Below are 19,022 nucleotides of genomic sequence, written 5' to 3'. Positions count from 1 at the left end.
CAACCTCTGCGCCGACGCTGATAAGGTTTTTGGCTGCTCACAAGGATACGTTATGCACTCTTACACTCTCCCACGTAAGGCTGACTTCTCTCGGAGATGCCGGCGCATCCTGGATCACCTGGGAATCCACTCTTCATGAAATTGGGAAGACTTTTGAACTTAACGCCTTGACGCTCCGTAGGCTCTGCGATGTCGTCTCCAAGGAGACTGGTGGGAGCTATCAGACGTGAATACTATTCGACCTGAAACGTAGGTCTTGGCGAGGGAAAGAACAATTTTACCCTTCTTATGATAAGAACACACTCGAGCGTATACTCCGGGGAGAAAACTGGTTTCACTGGAACCAGAGGCTTTTTGGAGCAGATATAGGCACAGCAACTCTGACAATGGCAGCGAGGGACAAAACTGTCAACCTGCATATCATTGAGTGAGCGGCAGACAAGGTGGACACCAGAACACTCCACAGCGGCTGATATCTTCCTCCATATCCTACGCTACAACTATCCGAACTTCGCTTTCTCTGCAGACCTGCGCCCATACTGTTGTGACTCTGCATCTTGGCAGCCACGTTGAGAACGAACGTGCAGACGAGGCTTGCCACGATATTGGTTTTAACTCAACAATCTTGCCAGCAAGAGAACCATACTCTACGAAGCAAGGGCATATACGGCATCGACTGAAGGCCCTGCCGCAGAGGCAAGAAGAGCACCATGCTCTACATCAATGTCTCCAGCAAGTTTCTGCAATACCACCCCCATGAAGCCCCCCAAAACCCCTTACTTTCCTTGTCCATCCCGTATGCAAACACGTTTCGCCAAAGCCTCAATGCCCGGAATATACCACTCACACTCGTCGTCTCACATAGACTGAAGGATCCATCTTCAGGTCCCACAATATGCACCGCGTCCTTCCCCTCTGATGCCATGTACGCAAAGTAAACGTGTGTCTTATGACCAACGATCGCAAAGCAGGGCTCCACGGGCCCGCTCTTATCCATCACTCCCGCGCGCCGCGCAAGCTGTATCTTTTTTCGCAAGCTGGCTGCCATCCATATGCTGAGTTGGTATTCGGCTTCGGTGTGATCGCCACTAGCGGACTTGACCTCCACGCAGGAGAAGAGGGCAGTTGTCTTCGTGAAAGCGTCGACCATGTGACTTACGACGGGACTGTCCGCAGCTCTGAGCCGGCTGTAAAGATCTTCAAACCCAGGTGCTGGCATATGAGAGAAAGAGAGTGTGAAGTCAGCTTTGCGGTCGAGGATGAGAGCTTTGCTAGAGGCATCGGGCACGGAGGAGAGGAATTGAGCAGCGATAGCTTGCGACTGTCTGCTCGAACATCAGTAAGGTTTGTCTTCAGCGAGGTGAAGGGCCAGGTACACGCTCTGAAGCCAGAACTTCTCTTCCCCTTCTAGCCTCATCGCAAGCTTCACCAACGGCTGGATCACCTCCATGCACTACGCGTTCTTATCGCGGCCTTTCGACTGCACACTCGCGCATTCAGCCAGATCTGCTTCACCTTCCTCAACATGTACGCTAATCCGGTACGCACCCCACCGTCGGTGAACGGGTCCAAAGGGATCTGCGGTGTGCTCTGGTCCCAGGCATGACGCTCGATCCTTTGGTAATCAAAATCTAGATCTTCCTCAATGAGCTCTCGCAGCTCGCAGGGTATCCAGCCTCTGTCCAACCCGGCTTCCAGCCGCTCCATGACATCCCTTACTCTCCTAGCTGGCGGGCCTTTCAGACCTGAGCTCGGTTCCGTTATTGTCGGGGGGGGGGGGGGGGGTTGCGGAAGCCAGTATGGCAATGTTGTCGCGCGATGGGCTATTCATTCGGCAAGGGCTTCTGGTGCCGGCTTGACTACCAGGCGGACTAAAGGTATTCCTTTCGTTGAGCAACAGCGCGCTCACATTCGAAGCCGCTCCAGCTACCGACATGCTGCTGATTCTTGCAGACAAACAAGCCTTCTGACTTGCAGGATTGGTTAAGGTCCTAATTCGCACACCATAATGATACGATGGAAACAGAATCCATTGTGGTGAACTTGGAGTAAATTCAGTGGAAAATAGGTCGAGATGCATCAGCGAGCCTTGCTTTTGACTGACCCTGTAAAAAGTCAAGTGGGCCGCTAGCCGGAGATCCTAGCGTTGTCCAAGGTAAGCGGTGCTCCTATTGCAGCTGTTTCCGAAGCGATTTTCACATTCCAATGCATCAGCAGGGCAAGATTGGGGGCCAGCGAGGCCAATTAACGATGCGCGAGTACACACAGCTGTTCTGCAGACGTGCTGACAGACTGCGCACAATAGAAGACTTTTCCCGAGCCATACATGCTGTGCGGGCGCTCACGATGGATCGCAGGCGCACTGGGCCACTAAATGCATGACTTACACGGGAGCGGCCCGAAACAACGGTTTACTAACAGCGGCTGACGTGGACTGGCGTGCGGGCAAAGTGGGGCATCGCGTACACGACTCAAGTATAGCGCATGCTGTACGCTTAACATATGACCATAAGTGCCCAGCTGAAGACTCTGGGGAAAACGCCCAGCTGGTCTATACAGCCGCTGAATTGCTCACCCAGATGGCTCTCATCGTCTCTGATGTCTCGACATTCTTCGACCCAGCTCTCTGTGCAAACAACAGGCAGATTGTCGATGGTGCGGTACAAATCTGCCAGAAGGGTGCCAATAATGTCTGCGGCAACTGCAAGCTGGTCCAGGTGAGTTTCACCGTTTTCTCAACTCCTGTTCTCCTGGAATGCCCTCCTGCCCGGCCTCACTAACAAAATCTCAGTACTGCTCCAAACAATGCCAGCTTTCCGACTGGAAGCATCACAAAATATCATGCAAGTCCGCCTTCATGAAGGACTCGTGGGAACCCACTTGGTTTCGCAAAGGCCGACAACCTGCATTCATTGGTGGCGCACCACTCGTCCCGTTCGGTGCACAGAAATATCTTTGGGGCAACATGCCCGCGTTAGATATTTTGAACTCCAAAAACAACGAAGGTGAGATCAAAGTCATTGAAAATGATTTGGCGCTCCTTTTTGCAGCCTCTGGCGATCTTCGTAACGTCGTCACATCTCTCGCGAACCTTCCCGAGACCTACGAGGGAGAATGTCGTGTCGTACTGAACGATAAGGAGTTTATAATCGTGGCGCGGAATATCATCATGCTGATGACAGCTCTGCTGTTGGATGCCAAGGTTGCGGTACCGATGATAATCCATCTCTGGTACTCAGCTATACTTCCTCGTGTCATGGTCGACGTTCTTCAGTTCAGTTTGCTACCTCTGATAGAGGATGTTTGTACCAAGATCAGAAACAGGCCCGATGGCTCAATGCAGGCGAAACAGTTCGCTTTCAATGGCAACAAGCTACGTATTGTGCTCAAAAAGGAAGAGTGGTTCAATCTCGCTAAGTTCTTCATTGTCCCCGAGGCAGTCACTCTAGAGAAATCTCAGATGATCCGCCGTCGCGTTACTCTAGCGCCAGAAAGGGTCGACTACCGTGAGCGTGCCATGTTGCAGTGGCCTTGCGCCCTGAGGGAGGTGGATATACACTTCCGCAGGGAGGGCGTACTTCTTCCGTATGGGTGCTCGATAGCAGCTTTCGACACTCCAAACCCGTAAGCTGTTCCAGAGTGCGAGATGAGGCTTCGACTAATCCACGACTAGGACGCTATTCCAGGATAGTGACTGGCCCATGAAAGACAGCTCAAATCCCCGTGAAGGCTGGTCCTACCACAAATATATGAAGCATGCACCAGTGGCTAAGGCAGATGAACACGGAGCTGTCTTCTTCTATGTGCGCGACCTGTTGAACAGGTTCTGCACCCGTCTCCAAAAAGCCAAGATATCTTTCCAAATGTCTTGTATGGATGCCCGCGATCTTGGACCATACCTGCAAGACATGAAATTCGATCGTATCGAGGTTTGTGCTAGATCTCATTTAAGGTTTATTTCAATCCGGACACCAAAGCTTACCACGCGCAGATTTCAAATATCTGTGACCGTGGCTTCCTTGGACCACATTCTTGCGTCCAGATCTTTTCACCACTCCTCAAGCTGAGGTCTGACAGTCCAAAAGCTGCTCTTCTCATGCTCTTCCTCAATGCCGCTACTGAAACAGAGAATGCCAACAAAGGATCTGATAAGTGGCGATCTGACCTTATGCGTGCTGCGCGTCGTCTCGACAAATACATGCCTCTCGACCGTACGGAACTCGGTCACATCACGAATGCAGGGGATCCTGGCTTCATTCGCCGTACTAGCTGTCATGATATGTTCAAGGACTGGGAACACTGGTTTGATTGTTTCCTGAAGGACAGCGAGTTTGCTACATTCGCACATATACATGGGCTCAAAATCAGGAAGAAGCACGCTATCGTGGAGCCTTGGCCGTACAAGATCGGAGTCCGGACTACAAAGAAAGAATTCGACATATTGCGAGCGGGAAGTGTGACTGGCTATGAGCGTTACATCGAGCTAGAGAGGCAACACAATGAGGATGAGGGATGATGAAGTGGTCACATTCTCTTATCAGCCTAGCTCAATCGGTGGGAATCAAGATCTCAGTATTGACTTCATGGTACAGCCCCATCACAGAACTAGTCAAGCACGCTATCGATTTGCTTCACGTACTAGCTTCTTGAATGTATCCGATCAAGGTTTGGGTGTTGTTGCACAAGCGTAGACAAAACCTTTTCCGGTGGTAAATGGCCGCTCTATCCCAGGGCGGTAACTGTGGATAGTCCGGTCGAAGGTTACCTTCTACGCACTCCATTACCGAGCGCACTTGCATTCCAAGCAGTCTCCTGGGCGTGGGGCAATGTGCGAAATACACTACAGATCAAGGTGAATGGAGTAATGATCTCGATACCTGCGAACCTCTTGTCAGCGCTCCAAACTTTCCGTCAGACGGACAAGCCGACGATACTCTGGGTTGATACCCTGTATATCGATCAATCAAACACTAGTAGGAAGAATCACCAAGGACGCCTCATGAAGGACCTATACACCTCTGCTTACACGTTCCTCGCATGGATCGGTCTTGCGACTACAGAGAGTATTGCCGGCATGACTTGGTTGGAAGAATTTCTGCATCCTGCAAAACATCGGGCGACGGCCAATGACCCTGATGATATCCAAGGGATGTATTAGACTGGTATCGGCGATGTATTGCTCAGACCGTGGTGGACTCGGATGTGGGTGGTGCAAGAAGTGCTTCTTGCGAAGAGAGCATATCTTTGTGTCGGACGTCGTTGCGTGCTGTCTGGCATATCAAGTACCCAAGAACAGCGAATAACTTATGCCGAAGCCTATGTCGAAACTCATGGCGACTCTTCAGTCCATATGGGAACATCTTTTGGCTGGCCAACTTGCACGTCTTCAACGACTGTGGGCCAGACGTGAATGCTGGACGACGCAAAGAATTTGGCCAGAACAAGAGCAAACCCCGAGTCCCTTGCAGGCTCTTGTGCTACTGCGAGATCGTGAATGTACTAATCCTCGAGATCGTATCTTCGCCATTCTTAGTCTAGTGAGACACGAGGATGCTCTCAGCAATCCTGCGGATTACTCCCTTTCCATCGAAGAGGTCCACAAGCGTTTGGTATGCACCCGCATCAAAGCTTATCGGATTCTGCAGATCCTGAGTTGCGCTGCTGGGGTACCTTCCTTGGATGCATCCGACGGCATGGCTCAGACCTGGAGTCCCCTTTGTAGATGGTCACGATCGAAGTCTCGTCTGACGGGAAACTCCAATGCATCAATTCACCTGTGCTCGCGACTATCCTATACCGCTGGGTGTCAAGTTGGTACGCCACGAGGAGTGTCGCAAGTTCAGTGCGATAGGGAAAGGCAGCCACACCCAGTCGTCTCCACCAGCCAAGGCATGGTTTTCAAAGGATACAAATTTGACACCATAGCCCTTGGAGGCTTTTGTCTGGACGTCAGATCGCTCTGGAATTGTGTGCAAACGAAAACGGGGGTGGACTCAGACGGCGATTCATACGAGGATTATAACAATTGATGGAGTGTATGCCCCCACCCAGAATTGGTACAGAAACCAAGCGCCTGTATCTTATTGGCTACTCTACAACAGACACCGTGAAGCATTACCTGGTACCAGGTGTCAGACCCTGATCCAGGTGTTTACAGCCTCTCACGGTAGCTGCAGATGTGCTCTACGTCACGAACTACATCACTGCCCCACATACCCAGGGTACGGATACTGTTAGTGTAGCCGCAAACACACGTACCAGCCAATTAGATCTAAGCTCTCTAATTGTGTACTAAGATAGGGTGGGCGCATACATTCTGGCAAGCACCGATACTAGTAGCAACTTGCTTTCTATCTCGAGTTAGCGTACGAAAATCCGACTTGTGAGCATTTGTGTGATAAACAACATATCTCGCTCGAGCAGTTCGCAGGCCTCTTCCGCACCGATGGAGGAGAAGCTTTCGGATGCTCTGATCAGAACTTTGTTCGCAGGTTCGGTGGCCTCCTTGGGCGAGGCTCGTCATTGGCAAGCACAAGAGATGTTGTATGCCGCCACCAGTCACTGTTCTCTCTTCCTCACAAGCAAAGGGAAGGTTGGTACTGGGTTCGAAATACTGTCGACCAGGCGATGTTGTTTGCATCTTCTACGGGGGTGACGTTCTATTTATCCTCCGCAGATCAGCAGACAGATACGAGGAAGAATTCTTAGTCGTCGGAGAGGCTTGTGTTGACGGGGCTATGGAAGGGCAGATGATACGCGAGTTGGATAGTGACAAGTATGAGAAGCAAATGTTTCAGCTCGTGTAGAAGGTATACAGAGCGATGCAAATAGCAATGAGACCTTTCATAGATGTCGACTGCCTCAGCACGCGTATTGCATCTGAAATCAAGGTCGATGTGCTGTAGGTAAGATGCATTGTAAGAGTCAAAGGCTGTTGCATGGGTATCTTACTTTAATCCTGCCACAATATTCTAATCTCACTGCACCCTTTGCTTTCCTTCATGGTACCTCGGGCATCTAAATCGTGTTCATCCCATCCCCCCTCTCTTCGATCCACCATCCTTCCCATCCCCGTCCCCTCCTCACACACGCCCATCTAGTCCCCTGTGTTCAACTCCAAATCAATCTGCACCCCATTACTAATCGCATAGTCCGCCAAACTCAGACTATCATGAAACGGTCGTTCGCCCTGCCTCTTGAGCATAATCTCATGCACCGGGCGCCCGATCTTGGCCGCCACCATCGCCTTCAGTACCTTGACAGGATCTGACGGGAGGCAGGGGACTTGCGTTTTGGTGCCCAGTCGGTCGTTTACGGTGACGATGATCATGGCTTCGCCGGTTGATGCGGTGGTGGAGGAGGTGGGCTTCTTGTCTTTGGGGGGGTTGTCTGAGCGTGGACGGCGGTCTCTACTCCGGCTCCGTCGACGCCTGTCGGAGTGGTCGTCACGACGGTCCCGGTCATCCCTTCGTCTCTCGTCGCGTCCACCGTACTGGTCTCCCCTCCTCTCATCGCGTCCACCGTACCGGCCTCCCCTCCTCTCATCCCTGCTGTCCCTCTCGTCGCGCCTGTCTCTGTCTCGCCGGTCGAAGCGCCCATCCCTCCCCTCACCCCTCCTCCTATCGTCCCTGTCGTCGCGCCGTCTCGAGTCAAGGGAGGACGAGTCCTTTTTGTCGTTCTTCCATTTCAGGCCCGCATAGTTCTTCGGTTTGCGGGGCGCGGGACTGCGGCTTCGACGCGGAGAGCGGGAGCGCGAGCGCGAGCGGGTGCGCGGTTCTGGCGCGCCCTCTTCTGCGCGTGCTGTGCGGGGAGGCGAGGGTGATGGCATGTCTGGCCGCGATATTGGCTTTTGGGGGTTGCGGTGTGAGGCTTCGGAATGGATTTGGGAGGCGCTGCTTGAGGCTGGGGCGATCACGGAATAGGTGCGTTGTGTTGTTGGTGTTGAACGATGTCAAAGTTCGAGCGCCTGAACTTTCCAGCTTGAGCTCGGACCGCGTTCCCCCCAGTCTCGGGCTCGCTTCTTCCCGCATCGTAGGCGCGTCGCGTCGTCCTTCCCTCCACCTCTCGGCTCTACACTGCCCACCCTCCATGGGAACGTCAAACTCACAATCCAAAACCAAACCCACGATGATACTACGATGGTCCTAGCCCTCCTCGCGCGCCTCACAGCGCCGCCCACTCAGACCCTCCGCACCCTCCGCCCCACATCCTCAACTGTATCCTTCACCGTCTCCACCCGACCAGTGCCTACAACCCTCGCCGCAAAGCTACGCTACTACGTCGGCCTGCTAACACGGCTCCTGCTTGGAGTGTGTGCAGTCTTCGCTTTGTGGGTGAAGTGGCGCATTAGCTACGGGCAACCCACAGACGTCTTGCTCTGGTTGCTGGGCGGACCGCAAACGGCCGCATTGCTGAAGGGTACTGGGAACGTGGGGTGGCAGTATGTTGGCCCTGGAGCAATCGTGGTGCTGCTCTTGGTGCTACGAAGAGGGCACACTGGTAGAGTTTCCTTTGGGTGCGCACATTGAGTGCTCACTGACGCTACACAGAAGAGTCTCTAACCCTCCTCCGCGACCTGGGCGTACAAACGTCGTCTTCCGCATCCACGTTCCTCCAGCCACCGAGCAGTCGCTTCATTCCCACGAGTGACATCCAGGACATCTTCATACACGAGGCGTTTCGAGGATTCGAGGTCCGGTTCTATCTCGCCATAGTGGTGAAGGGCGAAGAGGATATCGTTGTCGTGTTTCCGAGCCTGCTGCCGAGGAGGGCGATGCTGGAAGAGGTATGGAGGGGCGCAAGGAAGTGTTTGTGGGAGAATGGAGGAGGAGGAAGAGGGGGAGAAGGAGGAGGGGGAGGAGGGAGGATGAAAGAGAAGGCTGGGATAGGGATGTAGGTTAGTTTGGTGCCAGGAAGAGTGTGCGTCACTAAGATGTGTGGCCTTGAGGGTGGGTTTCTTTGCATTCTCTTCATGTCGGCTGGAGCGGGCTAGTCTCCAGCGTCTTCGTCGTCAGCCTTCCTGTACCGGTTCGGATCCAGGCCTTTCTTCTTCGCATACCGCTCGTTCACCACCTCCACCGGCTCTTGCCTCTCCCTATCCAGAACGGGGAGGTAGTTGCCCTTCGCCCTGCCAAAGTTGCCTCCGTCAAACACTCTCGGACCACCCCTGGCAGCCCCTACACTCTGTTGCCCAACCGGAAGTTCCTTGTCAAGCGTGCTGTCCCCTAGCCCCGCAATCCTATCCAAAAGCAGCCCGGACAGCGTCTCCTCCATCTTGTTCCCCCTCCAAACCTCCCACACGTCATCCACCACGCCTCCCCTCCCCCACTTCCCCCTTCCCATACTACTCGGCCCACCCTTGAGCGTCTTGCTACTCTTCGGCTCCACACCCCCCTCATCGCCGACATAGACCCACTCCAGCCGATCCTCGTACCCCGTTTCCCGCTCTTCGCTGGACTGGACTTCCGATGCGTGCGGGAAGATGCAGTCCCACAGGACCAGCGGGGCGTCGGATGCCATTTCGTATTTCGGGCGTGTGGGGTTCTTGTCCATGTCGAGGAGGGATGTGACGAGGGAGGGCGGCTCGAGGCCCTGTCCGATCAGGAACAGGATTGAGACTATAGAGCGGACTTGGTGCCAGAGGAACGCGGAGCCATGGAGTGTGAAGGCGTACATCTTCGGCCGCTCGCCCGCTACTGGGGGCGTGAGGGCCGAGTGTTGCAAGAACGAGGGGACCGAAAGAGGAGAGACCTCGTCGATGGAAGCGTGGAAGATCCGCCGTTTGAAGTTCGTAAGTTGTTTCGACGCATCGATCTTACAAAAGTTCCGGAAATCATGCAGGCCCACCAGTCTATCGCAGCCTTCCTGCATCGCCTTCGTGTCCAGCCAGCCTTCGCGCATCGGCACGTTGCCAGATGCTGGAGTGGAGGTGGAGGTGGAGGTGGAGGTGGAGGTGGAGGTGGAGTTGGAGTTGGAGTTGGAGTTGGAGTTGGAGTTGGAGTTGGAGTTGGAGTTGGAGTTGGAGTTGGACTTGTACAGCCCGGACGAGCCGGGCACGGGCGCGAAGCAAGGGTTCGTGAAGAAGTACTTGTAGCGTCGTTCTTTGCAGGAGAAGCGGGCGCTGAAATCCGCGGGTGGGTTCGGGCACCAGGCGTAGATGCGGATGTCTGGGGGGAGGACGCGGTTGAGGAGTTGGATGTAGGGGAGTTCGTCGGTGAGGTCGTTGAAGGGCTTTGTTGCGGGCTCACTTTCGGGGCCAAGGAGGTCTGCCTCTTCGTCTTCGGTTGCGTTGTTCTGGTCTGACGACTCTGTGGGGTTGGGGTTTGGCAGGGGTCTGTTGCTGCGCACGCGGATGCCGATGACCTGCCCGAAGGCGCTGACGCCTCTGTCCGTCCGCCCGCACTTCGAGTACTCGCAGCCCTCCCAATTGATATCTGCGCCGTCTCTGTCCCAGGCCGCGAACGTCTTCCTGTCGACCCTGCTGTAGTCTGTGTCGCTGCCCTCCGGTGGGGTGGGGTTGATCACGCGAGTCTTGACCAGCGCCTTCCACAGCTCCTCTTCGATCGTCGGCAGCGGGGTCTTGTTGTTGTTGTGGTGCTCGAAGCCATTGTACTTCTGCCCCAGGTATGCGAACTTCAGCGCAATGAGCCGTGTGCTGTACTTGGACGCATCGAACGCCTTCGGTGGAGCTTTGGCCGGTTTGCGGAACGGAACTGGTCTCGACTCGTCTTCTAGTGGCGGAATTGCGGTTGTTGTAGCTTCGCCAGACGCGTGTACTGATGTCGCCTCGTTCCCCTTGACCAGCTGCTCCAGCTCTTGTATGCGCGCAATCAACTGCTGCTGCGGCCATTTCTCGTAGCCCTCGGCCATCACTTTTCTTGCAGCCGGCGCTCTCTCGGCCCGTTGCACGCGGAGCGGGACTCTCGAGCGTTGGTGGAAGCTGCGTCGCCTGCAGAAGAGACGGTGCAAGGACTGCTGGAACTCGGGGAATGCGACTGCGTGGGGCAGCGGGGTGAATAGCTGCCGCATTGCAGGGTGGGATGCGAGAGTCACTCACCTCTTTTTCCATCGTGACGCTCATGCAGGGTCCAGCGCTACCCGACTGCCGTCCACGCCTCATCTTCGACCCCCCTCATCCTTCTCCTCGTCCTCATCCATCATCATTGGTGTCTAGCCCTCGGTATCTAAGATGCTGCAGCCTCAGGACAGACAAGCATGCTAGCACGATAGTTGTGTTGGCCTTGCACAGTCACACGAGATGACGCACGGGAGGGTACCCGTGGACGGTACCTCAGCAGGCAACCGCTCAGGTCTCGCGCCGTATAAGGAACACCGGTTTTCCGGTCGAGCGCGCTACGGTGGCCTCCTCTTTCTCCTTGATCGAGCTCGTGGTAGCGTTCGACAATGATGAGGAAGCATCGAGTCTCACATCCTCGAGAGGTCTCGACTTGTCGTTGGCCGAATCACGAGGCAGGCACCCCTTTGCATTGGATGACTGGTCCAGGCGGCATTTCCGCGCTCTGGGAGGCCTCAGTGTGGCCTCAACCATGATTCCCTTGGTGCGGTATTAAACATACATACATACATACCCCCTCATTGCCCTTCTCTTCCTCTTCACACTTTCCCTCTCCGAACTGCTGTCACCGATATCCACTGAATTACACTTCCGAGCTCCCCAGGTCCACACTGTCATTCCACCACCCTCTCCAACCAAGAAAATAATTAGAGGCTACTCATCAACATGTACGGCAGCTTTGGCTGTACACCAGGCCGTCGTGAGCCCATTTGCGGACTCTACTACAATGTGCCACGCTTCGGGGGCACAGAAAAGGTCTATTTTCCGCAAGTCGAGGTCAAGGTACATGCCAGCATCCTTGCGACCACGTCCCGCACAGTACTCGAACAGAGCTTTGTAAACCCTTCAACCACCAGAGGTATCAGAGAAGTCCGCTACGCATTCCCACTCTACGATGGAGTGAGCGTGGTAGGGTTTTCATGCCAGGTAGGCAGTCGTCTGGTTGTCGGTGAGGTCAAGGAGAAGGAGAAGGCAAAGCAAGTCTACAGAGACGCTGTTGCGCGAGGTGAGACAGCAGGCCTACTCGAGCAGCTACCTGAAGCATCAGATGTCTTTACCACGACTATCGGCAACATTCCGCCGGGTGCAAGGGTCGTCGTCAACATCACTTATCTTGGCGAGCTGAAGCACGACATGGAAGTTGATGGTGTCAGGTTCACTATCCCTACCAGCATCTGTCCGCGGTACGGAACTGTTCAAGGAGTCCACTTCGACTCGCTCCGCCAAATGGACGGCACAATCGCAATCACTGTGGATGCTGAGATGGCGGAAGGCTCATTCATCCAGAAATTGCAGTCGCCAACACACCCCATTTCCATGTCCATGGGCACGACATCAGTTGACCCTGATGCTACTCCGTCGATGAGCAAGGCGTCAGCCACGTTGAGCCTCGGCGTAGCGCATCTCGAAACTGACTTTGTCCTGCAAGTCATCGCGAAAGACACTGGCATCCCGAAAGCTATCCTCGAGACTCACCCCACGATTTCGAACCATCGAGCACTGATGGCGACGCTTGTTCCCAAGTTCGCCCTCCCTCCGGAGAAGCCAGAGGTTGTGTTTGTTTGCGATCAGAGTGGTAGTATGGGGGGTTCTAGTATGAATCTTGCCATTGAGGCGCTTAAGGTCTTCTTGAAGTCTCTTCCGGTCGGTGTTAAATTCAACATATGCTCCTTTGGCAGCCGGCACTCTTTCTTGTTCCCAAGGAGCGCCTCATACGGCCAAGATACACTTGCCAACGCCACTCGTCATGCTGAGAGGCTTCAAGCCAACTATGGTGGCACGGAGATGCTCGCGCCTCTACAAGCGACCATAGAAAACCGATACAAAGACATGCCACTCGACATCATCTTGCTGACTGATGGCGAGATCTGGAACCAACAAGATGTGTTTGACTATCTAAATGAGCAAATTCAAGAGAACAAGTCTCCGATCCGAGTCTTCACTTTGGGGATTGGAAGTGGAGTGTCCCACTCACTCATCGAGGGAATTGCGAAAGCAGGCAACGGCTTCGCACAGTCCGTACAACAAGGAGAGAAGATGAGCAGCAAGGTTGTGCGAATGCTCAAGGGCGCTCTGTCTCCGCACGTCAACGACTACACGCTAGAGGTCAAGTACCTGGCCGCCGAAGAGAGTGACGACTTCGACATCGTTGAGAAGGTGGCAGACAGCTTGAAAGTCAAGCTCGACCTGAAGGACGAGGAAGGCCTCACGAAAATCGTAAGCACCTATCGTGGAACATACGCCGGGCTCAGACTAATTACCATCAGAAGAAACCGAAGAAGCCGATCTCACTATTCGATACCTCTGCAGACCCTGACCAAACCATCCTATCCACAGCAACCTCAACCGGAGAAGACCGCTACGCCCATCTCCCCCCTATCCCAGCCCCCAAAATCCTTCAAGCACCACAATCCATCCCGCCCCTCTTCGCATTCAACCGCACAACCATCTACCTCCTCCTCAGCCCCGGTGCGCCCCATGCAACACCAACGTCCGTCATACTCCGCGGTACAAGTACCCACGGCCCTCTTGAACTCGAGATCCCCATCCAAGCCCTCTCCACACCAGGCGAGACAATCCACCAACTTGCCGCCAAGAAAGCTGTATCCGAGCTCGAGCAGGGCCGAGGCTGGCTCGCTTCCGCACTCGATACAGGTGGGCAACTGCTCAAGACGCGCTTCGATGGACGCTTCAGCGATATGGTTGAGCGCGAGGCCGTGCGTTTGGGTGTGCAATTCCAGGTTGGCGGGAAGTGGTGTTCGTTTGTCGCTACTGAACAAACATCAGCGCAGGAATCCGATGGTTACGCGATGGACGAGCACTGGGACTACCTGGAAGACGAGCAGCCTGCAGCGCCCGATCTCGCGTCCCCGGGGATGAGCGCGAATCGAGTGAGGAGAGCGCAGCGGGAACAGATGCAACAGCAACAGCATTTTGCTCAGGCGCAGCAGCAACAGCAGTTTGCTCAGGCGCAACAGCAACAGCAATTTGCTCAGGCGCAACAACGAGCTAGCCAAGCGACTGGCCTGTTCGGCTCGGCGCCATCGATTACGCAGACGCCGCTTCTTTTTCGTGGAAGTCGGGGCGGTGGAACAGGCGGGATGACTAGGACGGGCGGGAGAGGAGGAGCTCGAACAGTTCACCAATATCCGAACACGATGATGCAGCAGCAGTCCATGCCACCTAAAAACCCTTCGGCTTCGCTTTTCAGAGCCTCTCACTCGCCTGCTCCATCTAGTGGCGGTCTTTTCGGTGCAGGTACTGAAAGAGGCGGCCGCACACTACCTCCCGGCACAACTTCGCACAAACGTTTCCAAACTTCATCCGGGAGTCCTATGTCTCAGGTGCGGATATCAAAATCAGCCCAAATAGCACCTCCCTCTTCATCCTCGCTCTTCAGCGCCCCCTCTGCCTACGGCGCACCTTCACTCCCCGCCGCACCCGCCGTATCTAACGCACTGCGCGACTGCCACATGGGCAACATGATCCTGGGGCAGTACCAACCCCCCTCCGCATTTGTCTCTCCTCCGTTTGCAGGATCTCAACCACCACTGCCGGAAAACGTCGACTTCCACATCGGCATGGATCTCTCCAACGGCGACGCAGCGCTCGAGAATTTCGATTTTGACGCCTTCCTACACACCGGGGATGGCAGTGATTTCGGCAGCTTCGCCGGCTTTGATGACACTGGCAAGAAGTCTGGATCCAAGAAGCGTCGCAGCATCAAGCGCAGCGAGATTGAGAAGCGATCCTACTCCCAGACCTCGCCCTCATACTCTCCCGCCTCTCCGTCATACCCCCCAATATCCCCCTTATACTCCCCCCAATCCCCCAGCTTCCTTGATATCTCACCATCTCAACCCTTCCCACCCTCCACAACCACCACCTTCACATCCACCGAAACCCTCCACGCACTAATCGCCCACCAATCTTTCTCGGGTTGTTTCCCGTACCACCCACGCGTCCTCGGATGGCTCGCCATCTCCGTTGCAGACTTCCAACGCGTCGTGCGGGATACTTGCCTTGTCAATGATACGTCGTTGCCGAGTGACCTACGGGAGGAGAAAAGAGGGCATTTGCTCACCACTGCGCTGGTGATCATTTACATGCAGAAGAAGTTGTCGGAGTTCAAGGACGAGTGGGAACTGGTTGTTGAAAAGGCTAGGGACTGGTTGGAGGAGGGGCGGAAGGAGTGTGATGGGGGTGCGGATGTGTTTCTTGAGGCGGCGGAGAAACTGATTCAGGGTGGTGGGTGAAAGAGGAAGTGGAGGGAGTGATGGTAGGTGTGAGACGGGGTACGCATTTGATGGTGATTGTGTTGATTGGTAGTATGTATTTGCTCTTCACACAGAAACAAACTGAGTTGAAGCATCTTCCCCTGACCAGCATATTCGAACCAACATTGACTCCTCGCTTCGACCCATGCCGTTCCCGCGCTGCTCAGTGTTCCTCCACCCCTTGTCCAAACAAGCACGCCAGGACGATGGCCATGCATGTGTGCATGATTGCGAGCGATGCGTGTGTATCGATCGATGACAATGTGGATGCGAAGTATGAATGGTATCGCAGCGCCCGGAAAGCTCCGTACTCTGTGGCAACGACAGCGATGACAACGGCTCAATACTGACAGCGTATCGGGTTGCCTAGGACAAATCGACACTGGATCTCCGCGTCACGAGCGACGAGATGAACGACCAGCCATACCTGACATGTGTTTCGCACCGCCGAAGTTGCACATTGCGGAGCTGGAAAACCTCGGCGCGCAGACTGGCGCATGTCGCTTCGAGATCCGCATTGCACTCTTGGAGCGAGGACTTCTGAAGCGCTGGTGCAATCCCATCGACGCCTGCACAGGTGTCGCTCGGGATGCCTCTGAGGGACGGATGAAAAGGGTGGGACTCACTCTTGGAAAAGATGTATCGAGAGATTGTATCGTAAGGATGTCGAGAAGGCCTAAGATCGTACCGGTATGTTTTGAGTTGAGCGGTATGCTTCGAGGTTCTTGGTGGTCAACACGCACCAGACTCGGTACGTGCAAAGTGGCTTCAATAAATCGGTGTCAAAGCTGATTCTGGAGGTCTTCACTATGTTCACCAGATTTGCATGTTCTCGAATTCCTGTTTCAGGTTCTTGAAGCCGACTCTGTAGGCACTCAGCACCCGCAAACTCTCACTCCGCTCCAGGGTTGGAGGTCCCCCTCTTTTCAATTTCAGATCCTTCACAGCTGACCCTGGAGGTATTCACTAATCCTAACACCCTGGCTGAGCTGCAGGATTGGAACCTCCGGTGTTAGCGTTCATTCACTCAAGCGTCACAATGCATTTTGGTGGCTACAACGTGTTGTGAACGTGTCGTTCCGCTATCCAAAACCCAACCTCCACCAAGCGAGATCACCCTCGGGAGCGAGCCCTTGCGGCCAAGCTCAACTGAGAAGTTCTCAAACCTGATGGAGGAGGGGATGGCTTGAAGACTACAGTAGATGAAGAGGAAAGTACTCCAATCCCGAAACAACCTTCAATAACGCCAAAACCTTGTATCATCGCTATTGCAAACCTATGCAAAACGACCGGGGTATCTCATCATAAATTCGTCAAACTCGTAAATTGCCTTCAGATTGGCGAAAGCTCCTCCTCCTCGGAGTCGTATGTGGTGGTTGGCATTGACCAGTTCATTGCCAAAAGTTTGGCCTGGAGACCTTCAGAGGTAGAAATCGCTGCGAGAGCAGCGTCAAGTTCTGGATCGTCGAATACAAGTGGCTCGACCTCGGGTACTTCCCCAAATATCTGGGTGATTTTGAAGGGAGAATCACCGGCATCAGAGAGTAGGCTTGGAGACGGGTAGCTGACTTGTTGAAGGCGACTTGGCTTATGAGGTGTATGCTTCATCAATTTTTGTCGCTGTCGTTCCACCTCCTCATGATGTGTTGTATTCGGCAACGAAACGTGAGAGGGGGTGGGCGCGGGAGGAGGAGCCTGAGTCCAGACCGGCTGTGCACGGATTTCATCCTCATCCTCGGAATCAGAGTCCGGGACACTGAAAGAGCCATGTGTGGGGTCATGAGCCCTCTGGGGGCCTTCAGAGTTATCGGAGAGGTGAGTCTCGTCCTCGTCCTGACGCTGAATGCCTCCAGCCTTCAGCTCACGCTGGAGGTTCTCGCGATCGTTGACGGCGGCATCGTGACCGCGCAGCTCCTTGAAGACATTGCCGCCTTCTTGGTGGTGGAGTGGCGTGTCGAACATTGGGGAAGGGTCGATAGAGCGACGGGGTTGGAAGTCCAGGGTGGAGGCAGTCGAGGTACCGAACACCTCATTGAGTGAGGCGGGCATGTCGTCGTCGATAGAGGTGGCGTGGGCAGTCTTGGTCTTCTTGGTCTCGTGCTCCTCTTCTTCGGTCATGGATGTGTACACAGCCCAGGCAGGGACTACGTCGTCCTCCTCGAGGTCCAGGACATCCTCTGGGAAGCTGAAACCGGACTGCCATGGCTTGCTCGAAGGAAGATGCTTGAGATCGCGAAACAGGACAGGGGTCTCAAGTCGCTTTCGCTTTTCGCCGGCGGTGGAATCATTGCGAAGGTCGGCGGCAATCTGCGTGGCCCATGCGGTGGCCTTGTTGAGGTCTTGCGCATCAACGCCGTGAAGAAGGGCTTTGATGAGGCGGTTCGGCTTCTTAGCTTTCTTGGTTAGACGCTTGGGGCGCTCTCCGACGGGCGTAGGTGGCATCGAAAGGACCTCAGTCATTGTGTCGGCTGGAGGCTGTCGTGATGGTGTGGGTGATGTTGGTGCTGGCGTTGAAGACCCGAAGAGGTTCTTGAGGGCAGTGAATGGTGAAGTGAAGCTGCTGAATAGATTCCTGGATGGAGTCGACGGCTTCTGGCTGGGGGTCGGGGAGGGAGAGTTGGGCGCAGGTGTGGCCTCGATCTCGGGGGCGGGAGTAGAGGACTCGGGGACCTTGGAGGCCTCCTGGACATGCCGAAGCAGAGCCATTGCAGACTCATCGCCAGTCATGAATGCTGACTTGGCCGGCTCTGACTGATCGACGTCAAAAGAGTCGAATTCTGAGATTGGCGCGTTAGCTTGAGCCGTGAGCATCGTTAGCAGGTCATGTTGCTGGCGAAGTTTATGCTCGAGCTCGGAGATGTGAGCGCGGAGCCGAGAAACCTTGTTACGCAGGTCATCGCATGTTGCTTCGGATTTCGCAAGGCCTTCAAGGAGTGGCTCTCGAAGCTGCGACGCGATATGGTCGAAGCCTGCAAGAGGAAATTCGATCAGGGTGCTCGAGTGGGAGGGATAAGAAAGTTGGGGCTCACTCTTGGTAAAGAAAATGGGGGTCTCCTCGTCATCCTCCTCTTCGACTGGACTTGTCTGCGCAGGAGCAGGTGTGGACGCAGTTGCCTTCCTCGAGGTAGTCCGTTGCCTTTTTGCAGGTTGCTCATCTAAGGCGCGTAAGGGTGATGCGGCTTCCGTCGTCGTAGAGCGGAGCCGGCGCTTGTTAGTCGCGGGGGCGGGTGTAGACACGACCGCGTCAGAACGCGTGGCGGGCTGCGCGTTGGCGCGTGTATTGGATGTGTTTTTGGTGGGTGTGGATTCGCCCTGTGCCTTGGATGAGGAAGCTCTGGAAGGCGCAGCCTTGCGCTGTCCGGCGCGCGTGCGCTTGCTGCGCGTCTCGACAGTGACGACCTCCTCGGTGACTTCAGTAATCGCGGCAGCGCGACGCGTGCGACGTGTCGACATTGCACTGCAGTAAAAGTTAGCGGGCGCATTGCGCAGCTGCGGGAAGTGACTTGCAAAGCAGTTGTGATCTGTCGCGCGATCGCTGCGAAATCGAGAGTGTTGGAGTGTTGTGTGGGTTGCAGTTGCTTTGAGCGGGATGGTGTTGGGAGTGCTTGCGCAGAGAGACGTGAAAGCTCGAAAGTTGAAAGTTCGATGTCGAGGAAGAAGGCGCGTTCGGC

The 19,022-nt window shown here is 54.8% G+C and overlaps 8 protein-coding genes across 8 annotated transcripts; 4 read left to right on the top strand and 4 right to left on the bottom strand.

Annotated features, from left to right (window-relative positions):
* Window positions 1–647: 647 nt before the first annotated feature.
* BU25DRAFT_477519 (uncharacterized protein) lies at window positions 648–1,707 on the bottom strand (the record flags this gene model as incomplete). Its single annotated transcript, XM_033710976.1, has 3 exons — window positions 648–715; window positions 781–1,325; window positions 1,445–1,707. The coding sequence occupies 3 exons, from the start codon at window positions 1,705–1,707 to the stop codon at window positions 648–650; spliced, it is 876 nt and encodes a 291-aa protein (XP_033558114.1).
* Window positions 1,708–2,579: 872 nt separating this feature from the next.
* BU25DRAFT_349343 (uncharacterized protein) lies at window positions 2,580–4,516 on the top strand (the record flags this gene model as incomplete). Its single annotated transcript, XM_033703248.1, has 4 exons — window positions 2,580–2,717; window positions 2,792–3,624; window positions 3,674–3,929; window positions 3,992–4,516. 4 exons carry the CDS (start codon window positions 2,580–2,582, stop codon window positions 4,514–4,516), a joined length of 1,752 nt encoding a protein of 583 aa, XP_033558113.1.
* A 216-nt stretch (window positions 4,517–4,732) lies between these two features.
* On the top strand, window positions 4,733–5,233 carry BU25DRAFT_302933 (uncharacterized protein; the record flags this gene model as incomplete). Its single annotated transcript, XM_033702018.1, has 2 exons — window positions 4,733–5,151; window positions 5,185–5,233. Coding segments are annotated over 2 exons (468 nt in total), but the record flags the coding sequence as incomplete, so codon positions are not given.
* Window positions 5,234–6,961: 1,728 nt separating this feature from the next.
* Window positions 6,962–7,929, bottom strand: BU25DRAFT_414071 (ubiquitin-like protein). Its single transcript, XM_033707194.1, has one exon. The coding sequence runs from the start codon at window positions 7,826–7,828 to the stop codon at window positions 7,097–7,099; it is 732 nt and encodes a 243-aa protein (XP_033558111.1). The 5' UTR covers window positions 7,829–7,929; the 3' UTR covers window positions 6,962–7,096.
* Window positions 7,930–8,072: 143 nt separating this feature from the next.
* Window positions 8,073–8,896, top strand: BU25DRAFT_400097 (uncharacterized protein; the record flags this gene model as incomplete). The annotated part of the gene is made up of 2 exons (XM_033704955.1): window positions 8,073–8,499; window positions 8,550–8,896. Exons 1-2 carry the CDS (start codon window positions 8,139–8,141, stop codon window positions 8,894–8,896), a joined length of 708 nt encoding a protein of 235 aa, XP_033558110.1. The 5' UTR covers window positions 8,073–8,138.
* On the bottom strand, window positions 8,861–11,404 carry BU25DRAFT_414070 (pseudouridylate synthase 3). Its single transcript, XM_033707193.1, has one exon. It carries the CDS (start codon window positions 11,026–11,028, stop codon window positions 8,989–8,991), a length of 2,040 nt encoding a protein of 679 aa, XP_033558109.1. The 5' UTR covers window positions 11,029–11,404; the 3' UTR covers window positions 8,861–8,988.
* Window positions 11,405–11,644: 240 nt separating this feature from the next.
* Window positions 11,645–15,374, top strand: BU25DRAFT_170479 (uncharacterized protein). Its single transcript, XM_033700822.1, has 2 exons — window positions 11,645–13,291; window positions 13,342–15,374. The coding sequence occupies exons 1-2, from the start codon at window positions 11,741–11,743 to the stop codon at window positions 15,328–15,330; spliced, it is 3,540 nt and encodes a 1,179-aa protein (XP_033558108.1). The 5' UTR covers window positions 11,645–11,740; the 3' UTR covers window positions 15,331–15,374.
* Window positions 15,375–16,425: 1,051 nt separating this feature from the next.
* Window positions 16,426–18,984, bottom strand: BU25DRAFT_414068 (uncharacterized protein). The gene is made up of 3 exons (XM_033707192.1): window positions 18,859–18,984; window positions 18,381–18,808; window positions 16,426–18,128 (listed from the first exon to the last, which is right to left on the bottom strand). Exons 2-3 carry the CDS (start codon window positions 18,802–18,804, stop codon window positions 16,684–16,686), a joined length of 1,869 nt encoding a protein of 622 aa, XP_033558107.1. The 5' UTR covers window positions 18,805–18,808; window positions 18,859–18,984; the 3' UTR covers window positions 16,426–16,683.
* Between the last annotated feature and the right edge of the window lie 38 nt (window positions 18,985–19,022).

This window comes from Macroventuria anomochaeta (genome assembly GCF_010093625.1).
Source record: "Macroventuria anomochaeta strain CBS 525.71 unplaced genomic scaffold BU25scaffold_34, whole genome shotgun sequence".
Lineage (NCBI taxonomy): Eukaryota > Fungi > Ascomycota > Dothideomycetes > Pleosporales > Didymellaceae > Macroventuria > Macroventuria anomochaeta.
Note: the sequence above shows the minus strand (reverse complement) of the source record. Positions and strands in the feature narration are given on the sequence as shown.